The 19,388-nt window shown below is 44.8% G+C and overlaps 1 protein-coding gene across 1 annotated transcript; it reads left to right on the plus strand.

Moving 5' to 3' along the window:
• The first annotated feature begins 6,142 nt into the window (after positions 1–6,142).
• On the plus strand, positions 6,143–16,896 carry LOC139383766 (L-threonine 3-dehydrogenase, mitochondrial-like). Its single transcript, XM_071128332.1, has 9 exons — positions 6,143–6,231; positions 8,783–8,987; positions 14,529–14,589; positions 14,778–14,848; positions 15,015–15,164; positions 15,283–15,455; positions 15,785–15,875; positions 15,975–16,244; positions 16,619–16,896. The coding sequence occupies exons 2-9, from the start codon at positions 8,798–8,800 to the stop codon at positions 16,762–16,764; spliced, it is 1,152 nt and encodes a 383-aa protein (XP_070984433.1). The 5' UTR covers positions 6,143–6,231; positions 8,783–8,797; the 3' UTR covers positions 16,765–16,896.
• The last annotated feature ends 2,492 nt before the right edge of the window (positions 16,897–19,388 follow it).

Genomic DNA, 19,388 nt, shown 5'->3' on the forward strand with positions numbered 1-19,388 from the left:
AGGCAGAGCGTCAATACACGATTAAGATCGAATCCTACTACACCGGCTCTGACACTCATCAGACGTGGCAGGGCTTGAAAACTATACTGAACAAAAATATTAAGTGTCGGTGCCATATTTCATGAGCTGAAATAAAAGATCCCAGAAATGTTCCCTATGCACAAAAATCTTATTTCTCAACAACAAATTGCACACATTTGTTTACATTCCTGTTAGTGAGCATTTCTCTTTTTGCCAAGATAATCCATCCACCTGACAGGTGTGTCACATCAAGAAGGTGATTAAACAGCATGGTCATTACACAGGTGCACCTTGTGCTGGAGACAATAAAAGGCCACTAAAATGTGCAGTTTTGTCACACAATACAATGCCAGAGATGTCTCAAGTTGAGGGAGCGTGCATGCAATTGGTATGCTGACTGCAGGAATGTCCACCAGAGCTGTTGCCAGAGAATGTAATGTTAATTTATCTACCATAAGCTGCCACCAACTTCATTTTAGAATTTGGCAGTAGGTCCAACTGGCCTAAAAACCACAGACCACGTGTAACCACGCCAGCCCAGGACCACCACATCCAGCTTCTTCACCTGCGGGATCATCTGAGACCTGCCACCCAGACAGCTGATGAAACTGAGAAGTATTTATGTCTGTAATAAAGCCCTTTTGTGGGGGAAAACGTATTCTGATTGGCTGAGCCTGGCTCCCCAGTGGATGGGCATGGATCCCAAGTGGGTAGGCCTATGCCCTCCCAGACCCACCCATGGCTGCGCCCTTGCCCAGCAATGTGAAATCCATAGATAAACTCATTAGGGCCTATTTCAATTTACTCTTTGAAATTGTTGTGTTGCGTTTAGATTTTTGTTCAGTATATCACAGATTACGAATGGAAACCCAGCCGCGAGCTGCCCAGTGATGCTAGCCTACCAGTCGAGCTAAATACCAAATATGTTCACTTCGAGGTAAACAACACTGAACCATGCATGAGAGCACCAGCTGTTACGAATGACTATGTGATCACACTCTCTATAGCCAATGTGAGTAAGACCTTTAAACAGGTTAACATTCGCAAGGACGCAGGTCCAGACAGATTACCAGGATGCATACTCAGAATCAAGGGCAACCATTACAATATACACCTGTTCATATTAGAAACAAATGTATTTCCATAGTGCACACAGTTCAATAAAGATTCTACACAATGCTTTAAGCATAAATACAACCAGGGATATAAACATGTACTGTACGTAAGAAACTATGCGCTCAAACACGCCCCATTTCTCCGTCAATTCTCAGACCAGGAAATTAACAGATAACCCTCTTCAATTAATGAGGAAAACAAGGTAAGCAGCTCCATTTCTTAAGCTTAACCCTCATGATTTAATAGTCAAACATGAATACATCAGTTGTACTTCCTGATCATAAATACATGAGTTACATACTGGGTGTAACGGCTTTCTTCCTGGGAAGGAGAGGACCAAAGCGCAGCGTGGTGAGTGTTCATCTTATTTAATATATAAATCCAAACTGAACACTTCAAATTACAAAACAATAAATGTGAAAACCGAAACAGTCCTGTGTGGTGAAACAGACACGGAAACAATCACCCACAAAACAACAGTGAAACCCAGGCTACCTAAGTATGATTCTCAATCAGAGACAACTAACGACACCTGCCTCTGATTGAGAACCAAACTAGGCCGAACACAGAAAAACAACCTAGAAACACAAAACATAGAATGCCCACCCAACTCACGTCCTGACCAACTAAAACAAACAATGAACACAATAACTAGGGTCAGAACGTGACACTGAGCAATGCACAACAATGGGTTTTGAGCGCACAAACCTATCGACAGCGTGCGACCATAAACTCTCATGTCTACTCTCGTTTGCAGGTGATCAGCAACAATCAAGAGGACATCTCTACCCCACATTATTATCAATAAAGAAATGTGCTTCTCATCATCCGTAAATCATTGTCAGTGTCTGGTAATTCATCATTTCTTTAGATCAAGTGATGGAGCTCATGTGTTGATGATGCTGCTGGACTGTGTGTTGCAGCTGGCCCGGCAGTTCTCTGAGCCTCTGCTGCTGCGGCTGGCCAATGAGGTCTACGCTTCAGACTATGGCACCTTCCTCTGCAACAGCGATCAGGAGAGTTGAGACGTGTGACACCTGGATTCATCCGTTGTCCAGACTCCTTATATCCACAGTCCTTGTCCAAGAATATAGTCTATCCACACTAAATCCGCATCTGTCTGTACCTTTCCACTTGCTCTTCATCTGTCTCTCTCTATTGTTAGGTGTGCTGCAGGGGCGAAGGAGAGAACGCACTGCCTGTTCCAGTCCCTCCTGAGGCCCTGTGAGAGGAGCACTACTCTACCCCCTGTTTGAGCCTACTGAGCTGGTCATCTGGCCCTCAGTCCAGCCACAGTCCCTGCAGCTCTGGAGAGGTGAGTTACAGTACTACAGGCAGATCTGGGGCTGCTCTCCCCTTCAGCAGCCCTCTGACATACGCTGAATGTTGGATGGGTGAATCGAAATAGCTATTACATGAAGAGTATTTACTAAAACAGTTAATCGCTGAGTAATACGCACCGAAAAATATTGCATTATTTCCGAAGAACATGTCTTTTTCTGGATGTGTATAAGATCTGCTCCTGCGGGGGACCCAACATGCTCTTCAGCTGAGGGAACACCGGGGGAGATACGGAACCTTGTCATTGAGTGCCGTGAGGAAAGTTGAAAACATTGATGAAGAGAGGACAACAATACAGTGACACACAGAGACACTGGAGGCTCATCCTGGTTGATTGACTGTTGAGGGAGAGAACAAATCTACTTTTATTGCAAGAGATTGCTGCTCCTATGGACATCAAATTGCATCGCATACTGTGAAAGTTCCTCATCGTTAAAAATGTTTCTCTATGACACATATCTACTCAAACTACCATTTTAACACTGTTTTCACTGCAGGTCCAGATTTTGTTTTCTAAAATTAAGAGATCAGGGAAAATGTAATGTATATTATTGTTGACAATCAAACATTTCACAAGATGAATTCAAACGATTTCATAGCTTATTTCGTGCAGGACGAATGTGATGTCCTTTTAACCTTAGCCTAGTACTATGATGCATTTCAGGACAAAACACATGTTCACAACCGTTCAAAAGTTTTGGAACACCTAGTCATGTTGCTTACAGTATCAGGCTACCTACAACACATACAATACCAGTCAAATGTGTGGACACACCTACTCATTCAAGGGTTTTTTATTTATTTAGACTATTTTCTACATTGTATAATAATAGTGAAGACATCAAACTATGAAATAACACATGGAATCATGTAGTAACCAAAAAAGTTCTAAACAAATCTAAATATATTTTATATTTGAGATTCTTCAAATAGCCACTCTTTGCCTTGAAGACAGCTTGCACACTCTTGGCATTCTTTCAACCAGCTTCACCTGGAATGCTTTTCAACAGTCTTGAAGGAGTTCCCACATATGCCGAGCACTTGTTGGCTGCTTTCCTTCACTCTGTGGTACAACTCATCCCAAACCATCTCAATTTGGTTGTGGTAGGTGGATTGTGGGTGCCAGGTGATCTGATGCAGCACTCCATCACTCTCCTTCTTGGTAAAATATCCCTTACACAACCTGGAGGTGTGTTGGGTCATTTGTCCTGTTGAAAAACAAATGATAGTCCCACTTAGCCCAAACCAGATGGGATGGCGTATCGCTGCAGAATGTTGTGGTAGCCATGCTGGTTAAGTGTGCCTTGTATTCTAAATAAATCACAGACATTGTCACCAGCACAGGAGTCGCTGGTGCGCGATGAGACAAGGACACCCCTACCGACCAAGCCCTCCCTAACCCGGGCGATGCTAGGCCAATTGTGCGTCGCCCCACGGACCTCCCGGTCGCGGCAGAGCCTGGGCACGAACCCAGGACTCTGATGGCACAGCTGGCGCTGCAGTACAGCGCCCTTAACCACTGCGCCACCCGGGAGGCCACTTCTCCATGCTTTTTGGTGGGAAATACACATGCGTAGATCATCAGTTCATCCACACTGCGTCTCACAAAGACACGGTGGTTGGAACCAAACATCTCCCATTTGGACTCCAGACCAAAGGACAAATTTCCACCGGTCTAATGTCCATTGCTCGTGTTTCTTGGCCCAAGCAAGTCTCTTCCTCTTATGGTGTCCTTTAGTATTTTTAAAAATGTATTTCACCTTTATTTAACCAGGTAGGCCAGTTAAGAACAAGTTCTAATTTGCAACTGCGACTTGGCCAAGATAAAGCAAAGCAGTGAGACACAAACAACAACACAGAGTTACACAAGCGTACAGTCAATAACACAATAGAAAAAAAGAAAGTCTATGTACAGTGTGTGCAAATGGCATGAGGTAAGGCAATAAATAGGCCATAGTAGCAAAGTAATTAAAATTAAAAAAATTAACACTGGAGTTACAGATGACCAGATGAGGATGTGCAAGTAGAAATACTGGTGTGCAAAAGAACAAAAAAGTAAATAAAAACAATATGGGGATGAGGTAGGTAGATTGGGTGGGCTATTTACAGATGGGCTATGTAAAGCTGCAGCGATCGGTTAGCTGCTCGGATAGCTGATGTTTAAAGTTATTGAGGGAAATATAAGTCTCCAGCTTCAGCGATTTTTGCAATTCGTTCCAGTCATTGGCAGCAGAGAACTGGAAGGAAAGGCGGACAAAAAGGTGTTGGCTTTGAGGATGACCAGTGAGATATACCTGCTGGAGCGCGTGCTACGGGTGGGTGTTGTTATCGCAATGGTTTCTTTGCAGCAATTCGACCATGAAAGCCTGATTCACACAGTCTCCTCTGAACAGTTGATGTTGAGATGTGTCTGTTACTTGAACTCTGTGAAGCATTTATTTGGGCTGCAATTTCTTAGGCTGGTAACTGTAATGAACTTATCCTCTGCAGCAGACGTAACTCTGGGTCTGCCATTCCTGTGGCGGTCCTCGTGAGAGCCAGTTTCATCATAGCGCTTGATGGTTTTTGCGACTGCACTTGAAGAAACTATCAAAGTTCTTGAAATGTTCTGTATAGACCGACCTTCATGTCTTAAAGTAATGATGGACTGTCATTTCTCTTTGCTTTTTTGAGCTGTTCTTGCCATAATATGGTATTTTACCAAATAGGGCGATCTTCTGCACAACCCCCCTACTTTGTCACAACACAACTGATTGGCTCAAACGCATTAAGAAGGAAAGAAATTCCACAAATTAACTTTTAAGAAGGCACACCTGTTAATTGAAATGCATTCCAGGTGACTCCCTCATGAAGCTGGTTGAGAGAATGCCAAGAGTGTGCAAAGCTGTCATCAAGGCAAAGGGTGGCTACTTTGAAGAATCTCAAATGTAAAATATATTTTGATTTGTTTAACACTTTTCTGGTTACTACATGATTCCATAGGTGTTATTTCATAGTTTTGATGTCTTCACTATTATTCTACAATGTAGAAAATAGTCAAAATAATGAGTAGTTTTTCTAAAACATTTGACCGGTATTATATCTTATTGTTTTTGTTAATAAATTGTTTCTGTATTCTGATTTGGTTGGTTGATGTGTGTTTCTGTTGGGTTTTAAAGACAGGAATCAGAAGTCCTCTTCACAGCATTTGACTCATAGACAACACACTACACCTGGGGTGACATATATTACACCAAACTGTAGTAAGTAGCATAATGCTTGTTGTCACTTGTCAAATATATTTTTGATCCCTTCTCTGACTCTGAAGTAAGCCTCTACGCTCCAGTCCTGCTCAAGCCAAACTCAGCTAAACATTTCTACACAATACAAATCCACTGTGAGCAGCTAGTCAGCATGTTTGCCCACATGTATTGCCTTGCAGGCTGGATATTGTAGTCCTTTACAATTGAGTCACGCCCTCTTGCGCTCTTACACCACAACAAGGAAAACCACATATCCCAGCATGACTTTCATCAGCCGTTTATCTAGTTTTACCCAATGGATGCTTGGTGCGCTTAATCCGTGACCAATCGGAGGGTAATCTTTTAATTCTAAGAGTTAACTACCGTGAAAACCGTTTTACCAGCGCAATTTTCATAAATTCGTTTTGTAACATATCGTGAAACGCGATTGTGCGATCTGTAAAGTCTTCAGTTTGGGCAACAAGTGGTTGGCACGAACAGAGACTGATTGCAGGTTTTTGTCAGCACACAGGTAACATGTTGTTTTGTATCCATTCTACTTCTGAAAGATAACGCGTGGTGTTTCAGTCAATATGAACTGTATAAAATTGATGTTTTAAATGGGCTAAACAACAATGTTACATAACTAACCTACTCATTGTTGTACGGATGTGTAACTGAAAAACAGCTTCTATCTCAAGGCTGACTGTTAAATAGGCATCACTAGCTGGCCTCCATCCAGTACCCTGCCCTGAACTTACAGGCAGGGTACCACCCGGTTACTCACCCCTGCACTTTCGAGGCTGCTGCCATATGTACATAGACATGGAAAACTCGTCATTTGAATAATGTTTACATACGGTTTAACCAATTTCAAATGTATATACTGTACTCTAGTCAAGGCCATCCTATTCAACTAATGCTGTACATTTACTATTCTATCCACGTATTCTTCAGATATACTACATATTCTATCCACACACGGTCCATAATGTATATTACAGCCCATCACACACAAACACAGACACACACACATATATATACATATATACATACATATATGCTACTCGCTGTATATTATATCTGCATAGTGACTTCACCTGGGTACTGGACTTCCTGACGGGCCACCCCCAGGTGGTGAGGGTAGGCAACAACCTCCCCGCTGATCCTCAACACTGGGGCCCCACAAGGGTGCGTTCTGAGCCCTCTCCTGTACTCCCTGTTCACCCACGACTGCGTGGCCACGCACGCCTCCAACTCAATCATCAAGTTTGCGGACGACACAACAGTGGTAGGCTTGATTACCAACAACGACGAGACGGCCTACAGGGAGGAGGTGAGGGCCCTCGGAGTGTGGTGTCAGGAAAATAACCTCACACTCAACGTCAACAAAACTAAGGAGATGATTGTGGACTTCAGGAAACAGCAGAGGGAACACCCCCCTATCCACATCGATGGAACAGTAGTGGAGAGGGTAGCAAGTTTTAAGTTCCTCGGCATACACATCACAGACAAACTGAATTGGTCCACTCACACAGACAGCATCGTGAAGAAGGCGCAGCAGCGCCTCTTCAACCTCAGGAGGCTGAAGAAATTCGGCTTGTCACCAAAAACACTCACAAACTTCTACAGATGCACAATCGAGAGCATCCTGGCGGGCTGTATCACCGCCTGGTATGGCAACTGCACCGCCCTCAACCGTAAGGCTCTCCAGAGGGTAGTGAGGTCTGCACAACGCATCACCGGGGGCAAACTACCTGCCCTCCAGGACACCTACACCACCCGATGTCACAGGAAGGCCATAAAGATCATCAAGGACATCAACCACCCGAGCCACTGCCTGTTCACCCCGCTATCATCCAGAAGGCGAGGTCAGTACAGGTGCATCAAAGCTGGGACCGAGAGACTGAAAAACAGCTTCTATCTCAAGGCCATCAGACTGTTAAACAGCCACCACTAACACTGAGTGGCTGCTGCCAACACACTGACACTGACTCAACTCCAGCCACTTTAATAATGGGAATTGATGGGAAATGATGTAAATATATCACTAGCCACTTTAAACAATGCTACCTTATATAATGTTACTTACCCTACATTATTCATCTCATATGCATACGTATATACTGTACTCTATATCATCGACTGTATCCTTATGTAATACATGTATCACTAGCCACTTTAAACTATGCCACTTTGTTTACATACTCATCTCATTTGTACATACTGTACTCGATACCATCTACTGTATCTTGCCTATGCTGCTCTGTACCATCACTCATTCATATATCCTTATGTACATATTCTTTATCCCCTTACACTGTGTACAAGACAGTAGTTTTGGAATTGTTAGTTAGATTACTTGTTATTACTGCATTGTCGGAACTAGAAGCACAAGCATTTCGCTACACTCACATTAACATCTGCTAACCATGTGTATGTGACAAATAAAATTTGATTTGATTTGATTTGACCTACATGTACAAATTACCTCAACTAACCTGTACCTCCACACACTGACTTGGTACCTGTTCCCCATGTATATAGCCTTGTTATTGTTATTCTTAATGTGTTACATTTTACTATTACTTTTTATCATTACGTTTTATTTTAGTCTACTTGGTAAATATTTTCTTAACTCTTCTTAAACTGCACTGTTGGGTTAAGCAATTCACAGTAAAGTCTACACTTGTTGTATTTGGCACATGTGACAAATACAGTTTGATTTTATATTTATACACACTCTGGACTCCTACATTGCTCGTCCTAATATTTCTATATTTCTTAATTCCATTATTTTACTTTTAGATTCATATGTATTGTTAGATATTACTGCACTGTTGGAGCAAGGAACACAAGCATTTAGCTAAAACCGCAATAACATCTGCTAACGTTACATATGTGTATTCGACCAATAAAATTTGATTTGATTTGATTGCACTGTTCAAATTGTAATTATTGAATTAATCCATAGAATGAACCGTGCCTATGACCTAAATGGTGTCATTCCTACTGAGTGAGATTGATTTGCCGGATGAAATAGATAACATAGCCTGTTGTCTTTGATCCGTCTTTTTCCACAGGGTCAACAGCTCCACATGCTACCGGGTATGCGGTTCTGTATGCCCTCCGCGGCAGCTCTATTCGGATCGTTGTGCCATGGCTGTCGCAGCCGGGCGCGTAGTTTGTCATTCCGGGGCTGTAGTTGGTCGCCCCGACAGAACAGCCGGTGGAACAGTCAGGATTCAATTCAATCTACTGCAGAGAACCCACGAATTCTCATCACAGGTTAACTATTTTTTATTATCTCAAGTAGCAAATAACACTTTATGGCCCATAGTCTATAGATAGGCCCTATAGGATGTATATGTGTTTATGAAATTGAGTCAAATCTGTTAAAAAAAAATGTTTATACACGCATAGGCATGCTGTCATTCTCTTTGTCATTTCGAGTTGTTCTCACTGTTCAGTAAGTGGCCATCCTCTTTTCCTTAGTACAATAGGCTGTGAGTAGACTGGGGACAAAAAGGCCCCAGCAAGTGACCATGGGCAGAATAATGGCCTGAGGCCAGTTTTTGTCTGTACATAAAGCTTTGGTGAAAACAAAAAAGGTTGCAGCCTGGTTGAAGCAGAATATGACAAAACATCCAGCCCTACTTTTTTTCTGAAATTGTACATAAGAAACACATTTTCACCATATATTCTCTGAGACCTTTTAGCAACTACAAATGAACAAGAACAATTGAGATGGTGTTGTTTCATGAATGCTTATGAATTCTGCATTGTATTATGCATTATTTTTCTCTTTGTGGTTAAGGAGGCCTTGGTGTTGCGGTGCGTGAATGAGGACCCAAAAGCGAATCAACTTAAACAGAGCTTCTTTAATTACCAAACATAGGTAGGCTCAGATGGACCGGCAGATTCCGACAGGACAGGACAAGGTTACAGCAAACATGACGACAGTCTGGTTCAGGCATGAATGACACAAACAAACAAGAATCCGACAAGGACAGGAGCAGAAACAGAGAGAGATATAGGGACCTAATCAGAGGGAAAAAAGGGCACAGGTGGGGAACGGGGTGAATGGGTAGTTAGAGGAGACAAGGGACAGCTGGGGGAAAGCGGGGGAGAAAAGGTAACCTAACACGACCAGCAGAGGGAGACAGGGTGAAGGGAAAGGACAGAGACAAGACAACATGACAGTACCCCCCCACTCACCGAGCGCCTCCTGGCGCACTCGAGGAGGAAACCTGGCGGCCACGGAGGAAATCATCAATCAGCGCACGGTCCAGCACGTCCCGAGAGGGAACCCAACTCCTCTCCTCAGGACCGTACCCCTCCCAGTCAACTAGGTACTGATGACCACGGCCCCGAGGACGCATGTCCAAGATCTTACGGACCCTGTAGATAGGTGCGCCCTCGACAAGGATGGGGGGGGGGGGGGGGGGAAGACGAGCGGGGGCGCGAAGAACGGGCTTAACACAGGAGACATGGAAGACCGGGTGGACGCGACGAAGATATCGCGGAAGAAGAAGTCGCACTGCGACAGGATTAATGACCTGAGAGATACGGAATGGACCAATGAACCGCGGGGTCAACTTGCGAGAAGCCGTCTTAAGGGGAAGGTTCTGAGTGGAGAGCCAAACTCTCTGACCGCGACAATACCTAGGGCTCTTAGTTCTACGCTTATTAGCAGCTCTCACAGTCTGCGCCCTATAACGGCAAAGTGCAGACCTGACCCTCTTCCAGGTGCGCTCGCAACGTTGGACAAAAGCCTGAGCGGAGGGGACGCTGGACTCGGCGAACTGAGATGAGAACAACGGAGGCTGGTACCCGAGGCTACTCTGAAAAGGAGATAGCCCGGTCGCAGACGAAGGAAGCGAGTTGTGGGCGTATTCTGCCCAGGGGAGCTGTTCTGACCAAGACGCAGGGTTGCGAAAAGAAAGACTGCGTAAGATGCGACCAATAGTCTGATTGGCCCGTTCTGCTTGACCGTTAGACTGGGGGTGAAAGCCGGAAGAGAGACTGACGGAAGCCCCAATCAAACGGCAAAACTCCCTCCAAAATTGAGACGTGAATTGCGGACCTCTGTCCGAAACGACGTCTGACGGAAGGCCATGAATTCTGAAAACATTCTCGATGATGATTTGTGCCGTCTCTTTAGCAGAAGGAAGCTTAGCAAGGGGAATGAAATGAGCCGCCTTAGAGAACCTATCGACAACCGTAAGAATAACAGTCTTCCCCGCTGACGAAGGCAGTCCGGTGACAAAATCTAAGGCGATGTGAGACCACGGTCGAGAGGGAATAGGAAGCGGCCTGAGACGGCCGGCAGGAGGAGAGTTACCGGACTTAGTCTGCGCGCAGACCGAACAAGCAGCCACGAAACGACGCGTGTCATGCTCCCGGGTGGGCCACCAGAAACGCTGGCGAATGGAAGCAAGCGTACCCCGAACGCCAGGGTGGCCGGCTAACTTGGCAGAGTGAGCCCACTGAAGAACGGCCAGACGAGTAGGAACGGGAACGAAAAGAAGGTTCCTAGGACAAGCGCGCGGCGACGGAGTTTGAGTGAGTGCTTGCTTTACCTGCCTCTCAATTCCCCAGACAGTCAACCCGACAACACGCCCCTCAGGGAGAATCCCCTCGGGGTCAGTGGAGGCTACTGAAGAACTGAAGAGACGAGACAAAGCATCAGGCTTGGTGTTCTTAGAGCCCGGACGATAAGAAATCACGAACTCGAAACGAGCGAAAAACAGCGCCCAACGCGCCTGACGCGCATTAAGTCGTTTGGCAGAACGGATGTACTCAAGGTTCCTATGGTCAGTCCAAACGACAAAAGGAACGGTCGCCCCCTCCAACCACTGTCGCCATTCGCCTAGGGCTAACCGGATGGCGAGCAGTTCGCGGTTACCCACATCATAGTTACGTTCCGACGGCGACAGGCGATGAGAAAAATACGCGCATGGGTGGACCTTGTCGTCAGAGAGGGAGCGCTGAGAAAGGATGGCTCCCACTCCCACCTCTGACGCGTCAACCTCGACAACGAACTGTCTAGAGACGTCAGGTGTAACAAGGATAGGAGCGGATGTAAAACGATTCTTGAGGAGATCAAAAGCTCCCTGGGCGGAAACGGACCACTTAAAGCACGTCTTGACAGAAGTAAGGGCTGTGAGAGGAGCTGCCACCTGACCGAAATTACGGATGAAACGACGATAGAAGTTCGCGAAGCCGAGAAAGCGCTGCAGCTCGACGCGTGACTTAGGGACGGGCCAATCAATGACAGCTTGGACCTTAGCGGGATCCATCTTAATGCCTTCAGCGGAAATAACAGAACCGAGAAATGTGACGGAGGAGGCATGAAAAGTGCACTTCTCAGCCTTCACAAAAAGACAATTCTCTAAAAGGCGCTGGAGGACACGTCGAACGTGCTGAACATGAATCTGGAGTGACGGTGAAAAAATCAGGATATCGTCAAGGTAAACGAAAACAAAGATGTTCAGCATGTCTCTCAGGACATCATTGACTAATGCCTGAAAGACAGCTGGAGCGTTAGCGAGGCCGAAAGGAAGAACCCGGTATTCAAAGTGCCCTAACGGAGTGTTAAACGCCGTCTTCCACTCGTCCCCCTCCCTGATGCGCACGAGATGGTAAGCGTTACGAAGGTCCAACTTAGTGAAAAACCTGGCTCCCTGCAGGATCTCGAAGGCTGAAGACATAAGAGGAAGCGGATAACGATTCTTCACTGTTATGTCATTCAGCCCTCGATAATCTATGCAGGGGCGCAGAGACCCGTCCTTCTTCTTGACAAAAAAAAACCCCGCTCCGGCGGGAGAGGAGGAGGGGACTATGGTACCGGCGTCAAGAGCTACAGACAAATAATCTTCGAGAGCCTTACGTTCGGGAGCCGACAGAGAGTATAGTCTACCCCGGGGGGGGGGTGGTTCCCGGAAGGAGATCAATACTACAATCATACGACCGGTGTGGAGGAAGAGAGGTGGCCCTGGACCGACTGAACACCGTGCGCAGATCGTGATATTCCTCCGGCACCCCTGTCAAATCACCAGGCTCCTCCTGTGAAGAAGAGACAGAGGAAACAGGAGGGATAGCAGACATTAAACATTTCACATGACAAGAGACGTTCCAGGAGAGGATAGAATTACTAGACCAATTAATGGAAGGATTATGACAAACTAGCCAGGGATGGCCCAAAACAACAGGTGGAAAAGGTGAACGAAAAATTAAAAAAGAAATGGTTTCACTATGATTACCAGAAACAGTGAGGGTTAAAGGTAGCGTCTCACTCTGAATCCTGGGGAGAGGACTACCATCCAGGGCGAACAAGGCCGTGGGCTCCTTTAACTGTCTGAGAGGAATGTCATGTTCCCGAGCCCAGGTCTCGTCCATAAAACAGCCCTCCGCCCCAGAGTCTATTAAGGCACTGCAGGAAGCTGACGAACCGGTCCAGCGTAGATGGACCGACAAGGTAGTGCAGGATCTTGAAGGAGAGACAGGAGTAGTAGCGCTCACCAGTAGCCCTCCGCTTACTGACGAGCTCTGGCCTTTTACTGGACATGAAGTGACAAAATGACCAGCGGAACCGCAATAGAGACAGAGGCGGTTGGTGATTCTCCGTTCCCTCTCCTCAGTCGAGATGCGGATACCTCCCAGCTGCATGGGCTCAGCACCCGAGCCGGCAGAGGAAGATGGTAGTGATGCGGAGAGGGAGGCGACGGAGAGCGCGAGCTCCTTTCCACGAGCTCGGTGACGAAGATCAACCCGTCGCTCAATGCGAATAGCGAGTTCAATCAAGGAATCCACGCTGGAAGGAACCTCCCGGGAGAGAATCTCATCCTTTACCTCTGCGCGGAAACCCTCCAGAAGACGAGCGAGCAAGGCCGGCTCGTTCCAGCCACTGGAGACAGCAAGAGTGCGAAACTCAATAGAGTAGTCTGTTATGGATCGATTGCCTTGACATAGGGAAGACAGGGCCCTGGAAGCCTCCTCCCCAAAAACAGATCGATCAAAAACCCGTATCATCTCCTCCTTAAAGTCTTGATACTGGTTAGTACACTCAGCCCTTGCCTCCCAGATTGCCGTGCCCCACTCACGAGCCCGTCCAATAAGGAGAGATATGACATAGGCGACACGAGCAGTGCTCCTGGAGTAAGTGTTGGGCTGGAGAGAAAACACAATATCACACTGGGTGAGGAACGAGCGGCATTCAGTGGGCTCCCCAGAGTAACACGGCGGGTTATTGATTCTGGGCTCCGGAGATTCGAAAGCCCTGGAAGTGGCCGGTGGATCGAGGCGGAGATGGTGAACCTGTTCTGTGAGGTTGGAGACTTGGGTGGCCAGGGTCTCAACGGCATGTCGAGCAGCAGACAATTCCTGCTTGTGTCTGCCTAGCATCGCTCCCTGGATCTCGACGGCTGAGTGGAGAGGATCCGAAGTCGCTGGGTCCATTCTTGGTCGGATTCTTCTGTTGCGGTGCGTGAATGAGGACCCAAAAGCGAATCAACTTAAACAGAGCTTCTTTAATTACCAAACATAGGTAGGCTCAGATGGACCGGCAGATTCCGACAGGACAGGACAAGGTTACAGCAAACATGACGACAGTCTGGTTCAGGCATGAATGACACAAACAAACAAGAATCCGACAAGGACAGGAGCAGAAACAGAGAGAGATATAGGGACCTAATCAGAGGGAAAAAAGGGCACAGGTGGGGAACGGGGTGAATGGGTAGTTAGAGGAGACAAGGGACAGCTGGGGGAAAGCGGGGGAGAAAAGGTAACCTAACACGACCAGCAGAGGGAGACAGGGTGAAGGGAAAGGACAGAGACAAGACAACATGACACTTGGCCAGTTAGGTGTGGGGCTTGCAGAAATCCTGAGGTAAGAAAAAAACCCAAAGAGCAATCTTTTCTTCAATGCTGATTTCTTCGATGTTGATAGCCTGAATATTCCCCAGGTTGTCGAATTCTCACTTAACATCTTCTGGGGTTGGGCTCCTATCCAATTCAATTCCATAAATTCCAGGAATGAACTGAAATGTCATATATTAATTGAACATCAATGTGTAGGAAACAGTACGGAACAGAAAACGTTATCCTATCGGATATTAAAAAGGCTCCACCAGAAGTGTACAGAAGTGGTAAGTTTTCTTATTTGGCACGATCAGCAATTCTCTATTGATCTCAATGTCCATGCACATCTCCATACTGCGCTTCTCAAATCCTCTTCTTTTCTGCAGAAAATAACATGTTCCCTGCCTTGAAGGGGCAATCCGTAGTTTGTCAATCTCTTCTCCTCTCCCTCAGGCCCGTTTGTGTATGCTGACGTGTTGGACTATAAGAACCTCAGAGAGTTGGTGGTGAATAACCGCATCACCTGGCTGGTGCATTACAGCGCTCTACTCAGTGTTGTAGGAGAGGCCAATGTGGCCCTGGCACGCAAGATCAATATCACAGGTCAGCTCCAAATTCACACACACAAGCTACCACAGTATCCAGGGCAGTATCACTGTATCCCTTTTTGCAAGGTTTGTATGTTTTTGTCTAAAGCTTCACTCCTTGCTGTTCTTTCTAGGCCTTCATAATGTGCTGGACCTGGCTCTGGAGAGCTGCTTACGTCTCTTTGTCCCTAGCACCATCGGAGCTTTTGGCCCTTCTTCTCCCCGTGACCCCGCACCTGACCTGTGTGTCCAGAGGCCTCACACCATTTATGGGGTGTCCAAAGTGCACGCCGAACTGATGGGGGAGGTGTGACCTGTTATGTTCATACATACAAATATACACACATCAACACACAAACAGTCATAGATGCAGTCATAATGCGACCACATTGCTGTCAAATGCACACTCTTGCACACACACAACCTAGCGGTCCTCTCTTAAAGCGAGAGCACACAACCTGCCGGTCCTCTCTTAAAGCGAGAGCACACAACCTGCCGGTCCTCTCTTAAAGCAAGAGAGTTTTCACATGTAGATTTTTCAGAGAAAGTAAGTAAATTAATTAACCAAGTGCAGATTAAGTGGAATATGCTTTTGCTGGTTATTTGCTTTGATTGTGTTAAATCTCTCTCTGTTAGTATCTTCATCACAAGTATGGACTGGACTTCCGCTGCCTACGCTATCCTGGCATCATCTCAGCTAACACACAGCCTGGGGGAGGAACAACAGGTAACCCATATTTATCATATAATCATTTATTAAGGTATTAATGCCATAGGGATATATTCCAATACATTCTGTGTACTTTTTTGCTCTCCTTTCCCATAGACTATGCTGTCCAGATTTTTCACGATGCACTCAGCACAGGTCACCACGAGTGCTATTTACGCGCTGACACACGTCTGCCCATGATGCACATTGGTGACTGCCACCGTGCGACTGTGGAGTTCATGCATGCCCCGGAATGCCAACTGTCGCTGCGCACGTACAACATCGCTGCCATGAGCTTCACCCCCGAGGAAGTTTCCACGGAAATACGCAAGCACCTGCCCCACCTCAAGGTCACCTATAACCCTGACTCTGTCCGCCAGACCATTGGTATGTTCATTGTTCACCTTATTGGTGTGTGTCTGACTGTCTGTGGAGTGTTTTTAATTGTTATTGAACCTCAAGATGTGTGATTTGAATTAAGCCATAGTAGAAGTATATGAAACATTTTATCCTTCATAGTGTATAGGCTAGAGTAGATATGCATTGTATTTTTGTATTAAATATTGTAAGCCTTACATGTCAGCCTTTCTCTCATCCTTGACCTCCTACAGCATTGCTATTTCAAATCGAATCAAATCAAATTTTATTTGCTCTGGGTTTGCTTCACACGGTCCCCAATCATGAATGTTGTCATCATTGGGTCTTATGAAAGTTGTGATGTGTAAAATAACTATTGACCATGATTGTCCCCTGGTGTGTAGCAGACAGCTGGCCAGTGAGGTTTGATGACTCCAATGCACAGAGAGACTGGGGCTGGAAGTCGACCTATGGGCTTGAGGAGCTCGTCTCAGACATGCTAAGCTCCATCCATGACAAGAAGACCAACGCCGGACTGCCAGACAGCTAGCAGGCCCCACTCACAGAGACTGACCTGCCAATCACTATTCCCTTAAATCCACTTCATTCTGGGTCTGCCTATCACAACAGACCCTCTTTAACCTTAGCATCATTTCCAAACCAGGAACCTTTTGTATGTCAGGAATATTCTACCAATAAACCAGGGACTATTTTCAAACCAGGAGTCTTCAGCCAGAACCACTCAACTTGCCACGACAGTGGACACTGAAACCACACACACACACACACACATGGTAGGCAGCACACGCTCTCATAATAGCAGCCTTACTCATTACAGTCAATCATTTTCTTCTGTTGTGACTTTCTTCAGTTTCTGTTGTTTTAATTGTGATAGAGATCATTTAAGTATCATAGCAGGTTTAACATAAGCCTCAAACCTCTGGGGGAAATAGGCTTCAGGCAAATTATTTTACATATAGTTAAGTCAAATCAAATTATATTTGTCCCATGCGCCGAATACAACAACCTTACAGTGAAATGCTTACTTACAAGCCCTTAACCAACAATGCAGTTTTAAGAAAAATAAGTGTTAAGTAAAAAATAGCTAAGTAAAAAAAAAAATGAAAATCAAAGGTACAAATAATTGAACAGCAGCAGTAAAATAACAATAGCGAGCCTATATTCAGAGGGTACCGGTACAGAGTCAATGTGTGGGGGCACCATTTAGTCAAGGTAATTGAGGCAATATGTACATGTAGGTAGAGTACCCCTACCATCAGTTTACAGTATCTTAAGGGGTTGGCTTTCATTTCCCTCTTGGCCTGCTGCATTAGGGTAGTATAGAGGGCACAGTGAAATGACACAGCAGCAGTGAGAGATATAGGGAAACCTATCAGGCATAATGGATGCAGAAGAAACAGAAAATCCACAATGTTTATAAAAAGGCCTGCCTTTACAACACAACTTCAGAAGATGTTAAAACATCTTCATATTTCTTTACAGGCACAGTGTTATTTTGGGTACAAATGGGTACCAAATAAATTCAGAATTGAAGCCTTATTTTTAATTAAAGACTTATTAGAAATATATTTGTGGGTAATGAACAAAATTGCAGTGTACTTTCGATCAGAAATGGAATAAATCTCTTAATTTGCTCATTCTGTTTTGCTATTTGCTGTTGGGGGACTGATTTATTATGGCGGTATTCTAGGCTACTAATCGGCAGGCCTACTGTGTGTTGATGAACAGACCTTGGCCTACAAGCATTTCGCTACTTCTGCAATAACATCTGCTGAATATGTGTATGTGAGCAATAATATTTGATTTGATCATTCAATAATTTTGAATTTCATCATAGGGTTTCATAACTCCAGCAATATTTTGAGCTACAATCCAAAGACAACGTTGGTGCAAAATATATCACATTTCATTAGGTTTGATTGATACATAACATACAGTTGATTGCTAGAATGTAACATTGAAATAGAATGTTGCTTACAGTATCAGGCTACCGACAATACATACAGCAACAGTCAAAAGTGTGGACACACCTATTCATTCAAGGTTTTTTTTCTTTATTTTTTACTATTTTCTACATTGTAGAATAATAGGGAAGACATCAAAACTATGAAATAACACATATGGAATTATGTAGTAACCAAAAAAGTGCAAACAAATCAAAATATATTTTAAATTTGAGATTCTTCAAAGTAGCCACCCTTTGCCTTGATGACAGCTTTGCACACTCTTGGCATTCTTTCAACCAGCATTGGGGAAGGTATTGGTATGTGTTAATTGTAGGGGTACCCATGGGGCTGGGGATCAGAAATGTCCTGTGCGAGAGAGGCAGTTTGAGGTTTCCAGGGTAAGAGTAGTGCAGAAATTGTCATATGCTGAGGCAGTGAAGAAAGTTGAGGAAGATGGGTCAAGGGGGAGGGATCCTGAGAGGAGTGGTGTGAATAGTAGATCTGTACCAACAAGTGATATATGTTTCAGTTAAGATTAGATGTTTTGCATTTATAGCAATGGTTATCAACTGTACTGCAAGGATGGAACATAAGTCGCAGAGAATTGAGGTGGTGGTGGCAGCTGCAGAGAGGTATTTGGGTGTGCAAGATTTTGCGTCAGAAGAGTTGCAGGGTGTGTTGAGTGGTGGTGTTACATCCTTTCAGGCTGTTGGCCTGAAGTAGGACTAAATAGATTCAAATAGTGGAGTAGGGTGGTGTTTATTTTTTAATTTTATTATAATATTTTTTTGTGAGTGTAGTTAGATGGTAGGTTATTTGTTTATTTATTTTTCAAGCAACGTATAAGGGAGTTATACTCCAGTCTAGTAGGTGGCGGCAATGCAACATTTATTGGATGTCAACAGCCGTTAAACCTTATCGAAGAAGAATAACTTGTTTTTATTATTATTATTATTTTAATTAACAACTAATCAATACACAAAGTACATGGAACACAAGTATATATAAAGAATATACAAAGGACAATTGGGCTAGGGGGTACAATATCACATTACACATGGACCTTAAGGGACATATACAAACATTTACAATTCTAATAGCTTTTTTGTTGGTAGAGTATTTAATTGTCTTAAAATACAGTTTTGAAAAAATGGTAAGGTAATAAATCGTGGTGTTTTGTTTGTAAATTTACATTTGTGAATATGAA

The sequence above is a fragment of the Oncorhynchus clarkii genome, chromosome 25 (assembly GCF_045791955.1).
Source record: "Oncorhynchus clarkii lewisi isolate Uvic-CL-2024 chromosome 25, UVic_Ocla_1.0, whole genome shotgun sequence".
NCBI lineage: Eukaryota > Metazoa > Chordata > Actinopteri > Salmoniformes > Salmonidae > Oncorhynchus > Oncorhynchus clarkii.